This window comes from Monodon monoceros, unplaced genomic scaffold (genome assembly GCF_005190385.1).
Source record: "Monodon monoceros isolate NGI ecotype Baffin Bay Population unplaced genomic scaffold, NGI_Narwhal_1 Super_Scaffold_4, whole genome shotgun sequence".
In the NCBI taxonomy this organism is placed as follows: Eukaryota; Metazoa; Chordata; class Mammalia; order Artiodactyla; family Monodontidae; genus Monodon; species Monodon monoceros.
Window position 1 is genome coordinate 28,840,512 of NW_021703781.1, and position 13,895 is coordinate 28,854,406.

General features: G+C 54.0%; 1 protein-coding gene across 1 annotated transcript; it reads left to right on the plus strand.

The window, feature by feature from the left end:
- The first annotated feature begins 2,378 nt into the window (after nucleotides 1–2,378).
- PPIF (peptidylprolyl isomerase F) lies at nucleotides 2,379–9,407 on the plus strand. The gene is made up of 6 exons (XM_029201008.1): nucleotides 2,379–3,315; nucleotides 4,565–4,595; nucleotides 5,145–5,233; nucleotides 6,989–7,085; nucleotides 7,626–7,701; nucleotides 9,009–9,407. The coding sequence occupies exons 1-6, from the start codon at nucleotides 3,127–3,129 to the stop codon at nucleotides 9,142–9,144; spliced, it is 618 nt and encodes a 205-aa protein (XP_029056841.1). The 5' UTR covers nucleotides 2,379–3,126; the 3' UTR covers nucleotides 9,145–9,407.
- The last annotated feature ends 4,488 nt before the right edge of the window (nucleotides 9,408–13,895 follow it).

Genomic DNA, 13,895 nt, shown 5'->3' on the forward strand with positions numbered 1-13,895 from the left:
CCTGATGCCACTGAGGTCAGCACAGGTAGAAATGATTTCACAGCTGAGCCTGTGGGGAAGGCGGAATTTTCTCTGGTTCAGGCAAGAGGGAGTGATGATGTTTGATTTTTCAAAGAGGGTAGAAGGTGTAACATGGTGGGGATGAAGGATTGCACCATCCCTGACTCCCCAGTACTACCCAACAATGTTAGACCTCAGCCTGGCCTTCAGGATTTTCTGTGATTGCCACGCCCCTTCCCCTGCCAAGCTTTCAGTTCATGGTCAATATTGTAGCCTTTCTTTGAAGATGCCCTGACCTCTCCTAGCTCTGGGCTGGCTTTGGCTTATTCCCCCTGTGGAATCTCCTCTCTGCATCTTTTTGTCTCTGCCCCTCAAATGCAGTTGTCTCCAGGCTGACCCCCTAGGCAGAAACAATTTCCCCTGTCCCCTGAGTTCCACAGTCCCCCAGCTAACTCAGTTTCTATCTTGTTGTGTCGTCTGTCCAAGGTTTGTCTCTCTTGCCCTCCCCACCCTGTCCCAATTACCAGCTCCTCAACAATAGTGACATATGCAAACCCTGATCCTGGAGTCAGACAGATTCCTCCCAGCTCCAACATTCTGCCCTTGGGCAACTCACTCCCCAGCTCTTGGGGCCTTGCTTCCCTATCTGTGCAATGGAACTGCTTCTCAGGCTGCAGTGGAGAGCAGCCAAGCTAAGGGCTAGGCAAGGGCTTTGGGAACTAAAGTGGTTACATGAATGAAAGCAGCTCTTCCCTGGGTTAGGGCTGCTCATACTCCATTGGGTGGGAGATAAACTGAGGCCCTCCAGGAGCCGGCTTGAGAGACAATAGGGACCACTAATATATTTGGCATAGCTAAGGGCTATGTGAGCCAAGGGCCTGGAACCGATATGTGGGGTGATTCCTCTCTTTCTCTTTTGAATCTGCAGTATACACTGATACGGGGGAGTATCTGCGAGATGTGCTGAGGGCCCAGATGGGGCAGGAAGCAAGCCAGCTTCCTACTCAGGCCTGTTCTACTTCAGGGCACAATCACAAAAACGGAGAAGCCATTCCCCAGAACAGAGTGAGGCCCCGTCCTGGGCTGGGACCTGGGGAGCATCTGGGCTCCAGGATGCAGCTGGAGTATCATTGAATGCAGGCCCCTCCTGGGCCAGGAATAGCGAAGGGGACTGTGGACTTCCAGAAAAGGGTCAACCCAGCATTCTCATGAGGTTAAGACACTTTGACCCCTTGAATTGGCTTGGGTCAGCATTTTGCTTCCTGACCCCTTCCCAGGAGTCAATTCAGAGCCTGGGGCAGGTCAGTTTAGAGCTGGTCCCAGCTGAAGTCCACCTGATTCCAAGGCCCAGAACCCACCCTCTTCTCTGGCCCCTCAGAACTCTGAGCCCCTGCAGCTGAGGGCCATTACTGACTGAGCCCCAAACCCTGAGCAAAGACCATCTGGACGGGACTTCCCCGGTGGCACAGTGGTTAAGAATCCGCCTGCCAATGAAGGGGACACGGGTTCGAGCCTTGGTCCGGGAAGATCCCACATGCCATGGAGCAACTAAGCTCGTGGGCCACAACTACTGAGCCTGTGCTCTAGAGCCCGCAAGCCACAACTATTGAGCCCATGAGACACAATTACTGAGCCCACGTGCCACAACTACTGAAGCCCGCGTGCCTAGAGCCCACGCTCCACAACAAGAGAAGCCACCGCAATGAGAAGCCCACGCACCACGACAGAGTAGCCCCCGCTCGCCGCAACTAGAGAAAGCCAGCATGCATCAACAAAGACCTAACGCAGCCAAAAATAAAAATTAAAAAAAAAATGACACATACACACACAAAAGAATCAGAGGTTTAAAAAAAAAAAAAAGACCATCTAGACTCTGTCCATCACTGATGCTCATGGCACAGTACTTAACAGCTGACAAAGTCCTCTCTCTCTTCATTTTATCCTTGGAACAGACCTGGAAAACAAGCAAGGTAGGGATTAGCATCACCCCCTATTCTGCAGAGGGGAAACTGAGGCCCAGAAGCTCTGGGAGGACTGGCAGAGGCTGGCTGCAGAGACTCCAGGGTTCCCCTACCTCTAGGCAGTGCCTTCATCTCTCTGGGCCTCATTTGCACATATGGAGAGTGCAGGTGTTGGCTCGGATGCTCTCTCAAGTCCCCTGCCTGTCATTCATTTCCTGTGGGCCTCCCATGCCCCCAGGCTTCTGGGAAGCCCACCTCAGCATGTGGGGTAAATCCCCCTCACTGTGGTTTCTCCCGCTCAGTTCCCCTTCTCTTCCTGTCTTGCCTTCTTGCTTTTCCTTGGACTGGTCCCTGTGGTATGTTATCTGCAGGTGCAGTTTTGGGGTGAGTGGGGGTGGGAGGGGAGCTAGCAGCCGTCTGTCCTGGTTGCTGGGGATCAGGGCTGTCAGTCTATGGGGTCGGGGAGGAAGAGCCAGACCCAGTCCTGGTGGAGGACTGGGGGCCTGGTAAGAGCACGACAGGCCCAGGCTGAGTCTGGAAGAGGGACTGGTTTCTAGAAGCATCTGGAGACAAGCCCAGGATAGGACAAGGAGGCCGGTGGTCACCATGGGAGGTGCCTGCCTGCCACCTCTCGCTCTAATCCCGCTTCTCATCTCCACCTTTCTTTGACTGACTCTCAGTGCCACGGTCTCTCCTGGACCGCCTGTCTGTCTACAGGGCCTATGGGGCGAGGGGCAGCCGTACAAAAGTCTCAAACGTAGACTTTTGTTATATTCAATGAAAACATATGGATGCTCGTATTTTGGAGTTAACCACGTTTTAGCATTTTCCCCTTTTTTCATCTATTGGGACCCTCGCAAAATGGAACCGGCCTCCTTTTGCGAAGTCTTGTCTGCCCCTCAGGTCTCTGGCCCTGGTTGGGGTGTGTTCAGAAGACTTCACGCCCCACCGCCCCACCGGCCGGGCTGCGCTGCCCGCTGGGGCCAGCAGGGGGAGCCCGCGGTCAGGCCGGAGGGGGCGGGATGGAGGCGGGGCCACGAGGCCGGCTGGGCCAATAAAGGCGGCTGCACGCCGCTGCGGCTAACTCCGCCCTTTGGGCGCCCGTGACCCTCGCTTCTGGAGTCTCTGCTGGCCCGTGGCTCTCCTGCCCGGACCCGCACCCACGATGCTGGCGCTACGCTGCGGCCCCCGTCTGCTCGGCCCCCTCTCCGGCCCGCGCTCTGCGCACCTGCGCCTACCCGCGGCCCGCGCTTGCAGCAGCGGCTCCCGAGACCCGTCCTCTTCCTCCCGGAACCCGCTCGTGTACCTGGACGTGGGCGCCGACGGGCAGCCGCTCGGCCGCGTGGTGCTGGAGGTGAGACCACCGGACAGGACCGTGCTGGACTGGGCGTGGGGGACGGTCGCGGAAGAGCTCTGGACCCCGGGCTGGCGCTGTGCCTGGCTCGCTGAGTGACCTTGCTTCCTACTCCTGGGCTCTGGGCCTCAGTTTCCCCATCTCTAAGGAGGGGCATCAGATTGGTCTCTCCAGGCCTCCCCTCAGAACTTTGGACTAGTGGAGGCGGGAGGGAGGCCCCTGTGGAGGAGAAAGCTCAAGGTCAGATCGTAGGCTAGGAGGGCCCGCCCCGTTGGCCGGGGTCGGGAGGGGCTCCGAGACTTAACAGGGCGGGATCCTAGGCCCGGAGCTTCGAGATGGGTTTCGGGGGCCTGCGGGGTCCGGGCGGCGGGCCCGGCTGGGCGCTCACACTGTGGCCCTTGCAGAAGGCGGAGCGGGCCCCAGCCCCGACCTCGCCATTGGGCTCTCGGAGTAGCAAAGGTGGTTTCGTGCCGCCTCCTCTCCCAGCAGGGCGGCTGGCCCGGCCTTGGGCTCCAGCCACCAGAGCAGGCATAGAGCTCCTGGAGTCGAGGCAGTGTGCTCAGAGCTCATCGCCACAACTCCATCCCCAGCCACCCTTCCGAGGTGACACTCTGCATCTGCCCTGGCTCTTCGGGCCTTTTTGAAAAACAGAGCAAGAGACATACCTAGTAGTCTGGAAGGTAACAGAGGAGAAGCTTGGGTGTAGCCTTCAAGCCCATTTTGAACAAAGGGGCCTCAGTTAAGCCTCAGTTCACTCTTCTGGAAAATGGAGAAGACCTTTATTTTAAAGGTTCGGTGCCAGTGCGGCTCTTGCAGCTGGGAGGCAAGAGGCAGGCTTAGATGGGACTCCAGCCTCCCCTTTCCCCCACCCCTCCTGCCTCTCTCTGAGCCTCGGTTTCCCATCTGCCCATTGAGGAGCTTGGACTGGCTCCTCCCCAGGGCCCTCTTTCCAGGCCTTGAGTCTCTGATGCTTTGGGCCCAGCTGAAGTGGCTCTGCCAGTTCTGCCCCTAGAAGTAGTCCAGGATGGTGTTGGCATCTCTTCTGACAAGTTAGGAAATTGAGGCTGCCTCCTCCCAGCCTGGAGTTCAGGAAGCAGCTGGCAGAAATGATAGCTGCTTAGGTGGCCTCCCACGGAGGGCTGGGAGTGACAGGGATGTGCTTTCCCCCTCTCCTGGGCCACCGTGCGGGTTGGGTCCCTCTTTCACCTGCCTCTGGACTGACCGTCTTGTCCCTCTTCTCTCCCCACAGCTGAAGGCAGATGTCGTCCCAAAGACAGCAGGTAAGTCAGGACCCAGGGCCTTCTGAGTTCAGTCTGGATGGAAGAGAGAGGGGCAGGGCAAGGTGGGGGTGGTGGTGAGAGCAGTTGTGGCGTGAGAACCGTGACTAGATGGGAGCTGACGTGTGGCTCAGCTGCTGAGCACCTGGGGCAGCCACTGGTCCTCTCTGAGCCTTAGGGTTGGCCCCGCCCACCTGTCCAGTAGCAGCCTCTGAATCAGGAGAAGATACACATACATTTCCTCTGGGACAACTTCCTCCCTCCTGGTGCCCGACGGGGCAGGCTGGTGGGTTCGCAGCCCTTGCTTGGACTCCCTGCCCCGCTGACCCGGTGCTGGAACGGCCAGGAGCATGTGTTCTTGCCACAGTGCTCGGACACTGAAGTCAGGGCGCCAGATGACTTGTCCCAGGTCACACAGCCAGCGCAGACCCAGGGGTGGGGGTCTTTCCATGTCCCGGCGGGGCGTAGATAGAGAGGGCGCCGGCTGGAACAAGTTGTGGCCCCTGGGTTGAGGCCTGGCCCTGCTGACCTGCCTCTTCCTTCAACCCTCAGAGAACTTCAGAGCCCTGTGCACCGGGGAGAAGGGCTTCGGCTACAAAGGCTCCACCTTTCACAGAGTGATTCCGTCCTTCATGTGCCAGGTAGCGGGGGCGTCTCCCTGCCTTGGGCTCCTCTTCTCTAAGTGGGAATAGTGACGGGGACGCCTCGAAGGATTCTCATGAGGATTAACCAGTGTGCATGTGCCTGGAAAGTACTGAATGGAGGGCAGCTGCGGTCACTCGTTCGGCCTGTCCTCTTACTCCAAGAGGCCGGAGCTTTTCCTGGCTGCCACAGAGCCTTCCCTGCCCCAGGGGTTAAGCAACAGGGCAGGCGGCAGGACGGGCCCTGCCTGGCGGGGTCGGGAGAGTGAAGCAGTGGAGGGAGAGCAGGCATCGGGGTGTGGATGTGCTCAGCGTTAGATCTGAACGCTTTGGAGGACCAGCACATTCAGACAGTCTCTGCCCATGCCCCACAGTGTGTCCCACTGAGCACTTGGCATGGGAGATAAGGCTAGAGAGGAGGAGGAGGGAGGAGACTGGGCACAGACAAGAACACACAGGTCTGGACTTGGAGCCTCTTTCCAGAGAAGGGCATCTTTCCCGGTTAAATGAGTCTGTTCTTTAGTCATGTCTGCCTCTTTTCAAAAGCATTAAGTTTTGCTGTGTCAGATGTTTTGCAGGTAGGTGTTGAAAGCGAGAACTTGCCCCAGGGCCAGGACGGGGCCAGGACCCGAGCTATGCTGGGGGTTGTCCTGTGTGAGGTCAGACCCTGCTAAGACAGGGGCTAGTGTCTGAGGCCAGCAGACCTAGAGGCAGGGGCATGGATGTCATGACCTCTTTGAAGTCCTTTCAGCCTGGAATTCTCCTCCCCGCTTCCCTCCACCCCGACCTGGTGGCTGTCATCACATTGTGGTGAGTGGCAGTGGGTTGAATGTGACAAATTCAGGGAGGGGTGAGGGCTGTGGCTGTGAGACAGGCCTGGCCCTGCCCCGTGGCTCTCAGGTGCGGCGAGGCTGTGGATGAAGCAGGAGCTGAAGTGGATGTCCCAGCCGGGCTAGGGTCTTCCTCGGAACCACAGCAGGCAAGGGCAGAGACTCCAAAGCTGGAGGGCTCTCGGAGGCATGGGATGGTAGCACCGGGACGCCCGGGCCAGAGTTTTGAATCATCCCTCTCTGGGGACACATTGGCATTTGGGGATGCTTCAGGTGGGCAGGGCAGGTCACCCGTGTCACCTGAGGATCCCACCTCAGGAAAACAGCAACATGACCATGGCCGGGGGCTGGGGCTCTGCTGCAGCTGGCAGCCCCTGGGCTCTTCTGACCGTGGCTCCATGGAAGCCTCAGGCGAGCTGTGAGGAATGACGCCAGCCCTGGCTGGGCTCAGTCCTGGGCCTGGGAAGGGGAGATGCTGGGACAGGGAGGGGGACTCAGTGTGGGGAACTGGCTCTGTGCTGGCTGCTGCCGCTTCCCACAGACCACACTTGGAAATGAGGGTTCCTGGTTTTCTCCCTATTTACCCTCCAAGAGTTGTGGGTAGAAAATTCTAGGTCACTAAGAAGCATCTCAGAATGGCCGAGATGTTTTTAAGGATCATTTAAAAACTCGCTCAGACAAAAATGAATCATTCGGAAACCAGGGTAGTTATTGTGGCAGAAAATATCTAAGCTTTATCTTATTGTTGCTTATTTTCCTTAGCATTGTATTAGTCCTTCTATCATTGGATGTTTTTTGACCTCTTTGCCTGAGGGCTTCCGGCTGGGTGGGCCCTGGGTGGGCTGGGGGCTGCGTCCTAGCGCTGGAGTAGCACCCCTCTGCCAGCTCTGGTGGCGACATCTCAGCCGATGCTCTGTGCTCGCAGGCTGGGGACTTCACCAACCACAACGGCACAGGGGGGAGGTCCATCTACGGGAGCCGCTTTCCTGACGAGAACTTCAAACTGAAGCACAAGGGGCCAGGTGAGTGCAGGTCGCCAGTCCCGGGGCCATGTGCCCCGAGCTATGACCCTGCCTCTGCCATCCCAGCAGGCCTGGAGGCAGCAGCCTGATTGCCCCATATGATTGCTCCATATCTGACGTTGCTCCTTCCTTCCTTCAATGCTCTGGGTGGGCTTGTTGGGTTTTCCTAGAGCTTTTTCATTCTGAGCTCTCAGTTTCAAAACCGAACCTTCCTTTGAGAACCTGGGGGAGAGAGCCTTTAAGCAAAACCCCAGCGTTGTGTCAGACCCAAGGCGCGACATGGGAAAGTCTAGAGTTCAGGGCTGGGGGTCCCGCTCCAGCTCTACCACTGAGAGCTTCCACGAGGCCCTTTTCTCCTGTGGCGGCAGAGGCGGACAGGCCCTGAGGAGCTGCGTCCTCTGGGCCCTGGTTCCCTCTTCTGAGCCCCAGGATCTTCTGGCTCAAGCATCTTTGATGTGGTTTTCCCCATCTGCTCATCTGAGTGACTCCCATGTGAGATGCCTCCTGGGGGCAGCCTGGTTATCCTGCTTGTGTTTGCAGGTGTCCTGTCCATGGCAAATGCAGGCCCCAACACTAACGGCTCCCAGTTCTTCATTTGCACCACAAAGACAGACTGGTGAGTTGCTTGCTCCTGGCTCCAGGCCCTCTGGGAAGATGGGGTGGCCTTGCAGTTGGAGGGGGAAGCTAGTTTGAGGCTGAACTCTGCTGTGGGACAGTAGCCCTCACCCAGGCTGTGTGTCTGTATGAGAGAAGGAGAAGGTTTGTGAAAGGATTGAGGGAGAATTTGGGTTATTCTTGTAACTGTCTTATTAAGCTTCCCATTGTTACTGTCAGCTGGAGTTTTCTCAGTGTGTTTTGTGCACGTGTGCGCACGCACGCACACACACACACACACACACACGGATTCTTTTACCAAATATATTTGTGAAATGCTGCGGAACATACTAGGCCTCAAGATGGCCTGTGGCAGAAACCTGTTTTCTTGGTTTAACCCGCTGTTTCCCTGGCTTACTTGACCTTGGAATGCACCTTGGAAAATGCTGCAGGAGACGTTTGGATATCACACCGGACTTCTCATCAGGTCTTAGCATGGGCCTGCAAATAGCTACCAGCCCCTTAGAGCCTCTTTCCCAATGCCCTTGTTTTTTAGGTATGTTTCCCAGGTAAATTTTCCACTACCTAGTTTCTCTGCCCAAAGTCCCCTGTGTCCTAGCCCTGAGGCATCTCAGGGAGGTGAGGGGACAGCAGCTGGCCTGGAGCTAAGACTAAATAAAGCCCATTTTCAAGGACTTTAGGGAGACCTGGGTAGTGGGAGTTACTAGTGGTCTCTACCCTCCGAGCCAGAGGGACATGGATGTCAGGGTGGGCAGGTTGTTGCTGGCTCTGCCTGCCCTCCTTCCGTGGAACCCCTGGTGGATCCTGAGGTATAACCAGTTTTGGCCTTGCTGGCCCTGAACTAAGCTGCCTTTTAGATCCTTGGGACTGTTGCGGATTGAGAGCTGCTTGGGACTCTCATAGGTTCACCACGTGTATTATCTCGGCTCTCACCTCAGAATTTATGACTGTTAAGGTGGTTCCATTTACACAGACCTCTTATTTCTTCAGAGTATTTCAATATCCCTTTATCTCGCTGTGCAGAACGAGAATAATTCGCTTTTTGTAGGTGAGGTTCCCAGGATTCAGGTGAAGTGACCTGGGATTAGGTCACACAGCAGGTGAGGCAGAACGTAGCCTGGGAGGGAGCCGTCACCTGTGCTCAGCAAAGCTCGATACCCGAGCTGTGAGAGGTGGGGCCAGCTTTTCGGTATGGGTTCCTTTCAGAACTGCTGTTTTTGGTAAATGGTCCCATGACCAAGGGGCCGTGACCCGGGGCGACACTGCACCACCCTCGCTTCTGCTTACCTGGCTCACCTCTCCTCGCAGGCTGGATGGCAAACATGTTGTGTTTGGCCATGTCAAAGAGGGCATGGAAGTCGTGAAGAAAATAGAATCTCTCGGCTCCAAGAGTGGGAAGACATCCAAGAAGATTGTCATCACGGACTGCGGCCAGGTCAGCTAACCCGCCGTGGCCAGGGCTCTAGGCCAGCGGGAGCTGCTGGCAACAGGGAGTTGACTCACCCAAGCGGCCGCCTCGGGCTCCCAGCGCGGGGGCCCCTTGGAGTTGCCTGTGCTCCCTCCACCTTCTCTGTGCTTCTGGAAGGCCTCTCAGGAATGTCAGACCTCACAGGACCCACCGGGCTGCTTCCCCAGTGCCTGATCTTCCCCAGCGCCCTGTTTCTGGACACCCATCACGGACACTGTGTCACCGCTCCTCGTCTGGCATCTCCTGTGACCGCCCGGCCCAAGTTCACCTGTGCCTTGGACGTTGAGGGTGGTGATGGGTTAGCTCTGAAGGCAGTTTCTGCCTTTCCTTTGGCCAAGGGGGAAAGCCGGCTGCTGTAAAGGGCTGTAAGAGCTGTTTAATGTCGTCTTCCTAATCGGAATAATTCAGCAAGACTCCCTGGAGCTGGAGCTGTGGCACTAACTACTCCAGGCTGTGGTGTGACCTGAAATTGGTGGCACAGGCCACGAGCTTGGGCCTTTGGAGCACAGTCTGGGCGTTTGTGAAGGTGCCACGGCTGCGACCTTTTATCCCAGTCACTGTGAATCCCATTGGTTTGCTGGTCTTGTGTTTGGGGAGAGTCCATGGGGGTAGAATCAGCTGAACCTGGGGACAGACCCACTGCGAGCTGTGCCTAGTCAATGTGAATTCCCAAGTTGAAAACAGAAATGACTTGTAAGTGCCATGTGCTCTGGAAGGAAGTCAGTGTGTATTCCCTGGTGGGCTTTGATTTCTTCTGTGTGTCTTATAAATTATATCTACTGATTATGTACACAATACACTTCTGGAACATTTCTTTGTGTTGAGCTTAAATGTGAAAATAAATCCTGTTTTCTATGAAAGACTGGGGTCCGTGCTTTAGGAAGCAGTGTCTGTAACAAGTATTTGGAGCTGACGTTTATTGTTACCACTGTCGCTCAGTGCTCCACGGAGGGCCTTTCCGTGGACTCTCAATCCCCCCAGCAACCTATGAGGGTATTCTCATCATCCTGTTTAACAGACAAGGAAATGGACTCAGAAAAATTGTCTTAGCGTTCACAGCCCATCAGAGCCCTGGTGCCGCCTCTGGGTGACAGAGCCTCAGTTTTGCTCAGCTGTATAATGGGGTAACAGTGCCCACCTCACAGGGTGATAAGGGTCAGATGTGATCTGTGTAAAGTGCACAGCACGGGCCCTGGCACATGGTCTTAATAAGGCTCTGGAGTGATGAGGACAATATTTCCTGTGTGTCTGGGTCTTAGAGGAGGAGGAGCTGTGATTATCTCGGGCTAGACGTGGACTTTACTACCTTCGATGTGCCGTTTAAATTTGGAGTTAAGTTACAGGTGTTTCTGAATTCACAGGGAGAGCAGATTGGGGGGTGGGAGGAGGGCTAAAAATTTCCTTAAACAGCCAAGGGAGGCACAGTCCGAATACCAGAAGGATCACAGTGTAATTAGCATTGCCTCACGTTGGAGTTCCCTGAGTCTGATGATGTGTGGTCACAGGTCCTTGAAGGCATTCTGAGGTCACAGTGGCTGGACTTGGGTCATCTGGAATATGGGGTTCCCTGAGCTATGTGAGGTCATGATAGATGTAGTCACTCCGGGGTCATGGCTGGAGTTGGGTCATTGGAGTCATGGAGAGTTTCCATGAAGTCAGTTCAGCTACATGGGTAGGGAACTCAGCCGGCCTAACAGTTTTCAAACAGTTCTCGAGAGCCTTGGAGGTCCTCAGGCAAGGGCCCCTGAACCCCCTTTGAATCATCAATACCCTCTGTTTTCTAAAAGGGATTTCGTTTGAAGAATGGGATCCTAAGCCAAATAATAATGGGTTGTTGCTCGACCCTTCCAACCAGCATTTTACAGACGGGTAAACTGAGGCCCTGAGAGGGGACATGGTTGCCCAAGGTGACCCCGTGAGTCAGTTGGCAGAGCAGGGGCTAGAACCCCGGACCTGCCAGTCCAGAGGGTTTTCTGTTGGAGGCCTTTCGGGATACACAGACCCCTTTGTCCTCAGATCACACGCAGTCAGAGCTCTTCTGATTTCTGAGGTCAAAGCCGTGATTTTGGTCCCAGTGGAGTTTCCTCTTGACCTCTGGGGACTCTAGGGAGGCAGTGGTGCTGTTGACAAGTGTGAGGGTCAGCTCCTTGATGTGTGACCCACTGGCCCCCTGGTGACTTCTGAGGGGTCTCGGGGTCACAGAACATGTGGGGCATGTGTTTAGTTCACAAAGCATTTCCTTTCCAATGAGGAGGAAGCACGTGTGCGTGCGTGTGTGTGTGTGCGTGGGTTTGTGTGCGTGTGTGTGCGCACACGTGTGTGTGTGTGTGTGTCCGTGCAGAGGAGTCTGGTGTGGGCTAGCGGAAGAGAGAATGCAGGAATTTCCTAAAAACAGTTTCCTGAAGGGGGTGCTCCCTGCAGTTCTCTTCCCAGAACTCTTGCACAAGGGCCTGAGAGTGGTCTTACTACACCAAGCGGGAGCCTGTGTAATATACAGATAGGATATTGACTTCTTGCTGGTACACGGTGCCTAATGCATGAAGGGAGCAGTGAGTCATACACGTGCTCTCACAGATGGAATCATATGTGACGCCATGTAAATTCACAATGTGTTTAAATATCTGAAATAGCATTTTTATGAGACAACACATGATAGCTTTTCAAAATGACTTCACTGAGGTATAATTTACATACAATAAAATTCACACATTTTAAGTGTGCAGATCAATCACTTGACAAATTCATACACTGAGTAACCACCACCAAATTAAGTTATAGAACATTTCCATCTCCAGAAAGATACCTCTGTGCCTGTTCTATCACTGTAGATTAATTTTGCCTGTTCTAGAACTTTGTGTAAATGGAATCCTGCAAGATTTACTTTTTGTGTCTGACTTCTTTCGTGTACCATGTATGAAGACGTGGGAGAATTTAACACACTTCTGGGCTTTATAGAATGTTGCTCCATGATGAGGAATGTCAGTAAATGTTTCCAAGGTCTGCTAAGGCCTAAAGCAATGCTTCTCCTGGGAATCATGGGGTGCTGGGAAAGCATGCAGATTCCTAGGCCGCGGCTGAGCCCTGTTGAATACCAGTCTCTGAGGGTGGGATCTAGGAATCTGAATTTCCAAATAATAATAATTCAACTAAAGTTTAAGAATTTGAGTGTAGGCCAGAAGGGGCAAGATTGAAAAGGGAGACCACCAGACCGCTCGAGTCATTGTCGACTCGCTGAAACACCTGTTGCTGGACGCGCCGCCACTTGTAAAAGATGCTTCACTTGAGGAGTCTGACCGATAACTCTTGGGTGGTGGGTAGGGCACCCTGTGCAGCCCAAGCTTCGTGGGGGCTGGTGGGAAGCTGTGCTCTTCCATAACTGCTTCCCAAAGCCTCAGCCGATGGAGAGGCCTTTCAGGGGAGGAGTTCCCATGGTGTAGCCCTCGGTTCTTCATTTCTCATCAGGAGGAGGGTCTGGCTTTGGTGGGCCCAGACTGGAGAACATTTCTCAATGAATAGCTTCTGGAGGCCGCGAGTCAGATCCATGTCCAAGGTCCACTGGAACAGGGCAGATAGAGAAAGTCTTGGTTCCATGCTGTGTTCTGCTGGTTGCATATATCTGTGAATATACTAAAAAAAATCGAATTATATACTTTAAGTGGGTGAGTTGTATGACACGTGAACAATATCTCAATAAATCTGCTTAAAAATATGTGTTAGTAAATTCTCAGAATTCTTTGGGTGTGTAAGCTGTTTTTCTGGAGTCCTGTCCCTCTGGAAAATGCTGAGATTTGACCCCGTTGTGGAAGTGGTTTGGTGGGTCTTGGGCATTGCCTTTCAAAGCACCTGTCCCAGGTGAAGTTACCACAGCGTTTTTAGACAAAGAAGTCTGTTCTTCTCAGACACAGAAGGGCAAGCTACTTGCACAGGCAAGGGAGGCATGGAGTGACGGGAGGATTCAAGTTGTTAGTTTCATTTGGACCCAAACAGATGTCTCCATTACGAATTTCAGGATCCCACTCTTTCCCACCGATGCCCTTTCACACGAAAAACTTGGTGAGACTGTGAATTCAAACGTTATTGTAATTCAGCAAGCTACACAATTAAATTTTTGTTTGATTTTAAGTGATTATCAGTCTAGGGTCTACAAGAAGTGAGAGATGTTTTAGAGGTGTCACGGAAGCTTTCTGGTTCTCAGACCTTAACGTAAGCTGAGAATTAAAAGACATGAGTTTGTTATCGTCTTTTGGTAAACAGTCAAGCATGCTCGAAATAATTCACCCCACACTATTGTCCTTATGGCCATCGATACTGCCATAACTGTCAAGTGTACAGCCACCTGGCCTCCCAAGGCACATGCTTCTCTCGTCACTTAACCACAGGTGACAGCATGATTAATTGTGATGTCACTGCATGCCAAAAATTACCATCACTCCACTTCCAATTGGCAGGTAGTTCAGCCCTGCCTTCAAGCCCAAGGGCACAGCCCAACAAATCTCGAAATTCCATCTTTGTGGGGTTATCTCCTAGGACCACTGCCTGTGTCAATTCTTTATTGATCAGGGTCCAGACAGGATACAGAAACAACAGAGTAATTCTAACAGGGAAAGTTTATTATCAAAAATTATTAACCGGGGCTTCCCTGGTGGCGCAGTGGTTGGGAATCCGCCTGCTAATGCAGGGGACGTGGGTTCGAGCCCTGGTCCGGGAGGATCCCACATGGCGCGGAG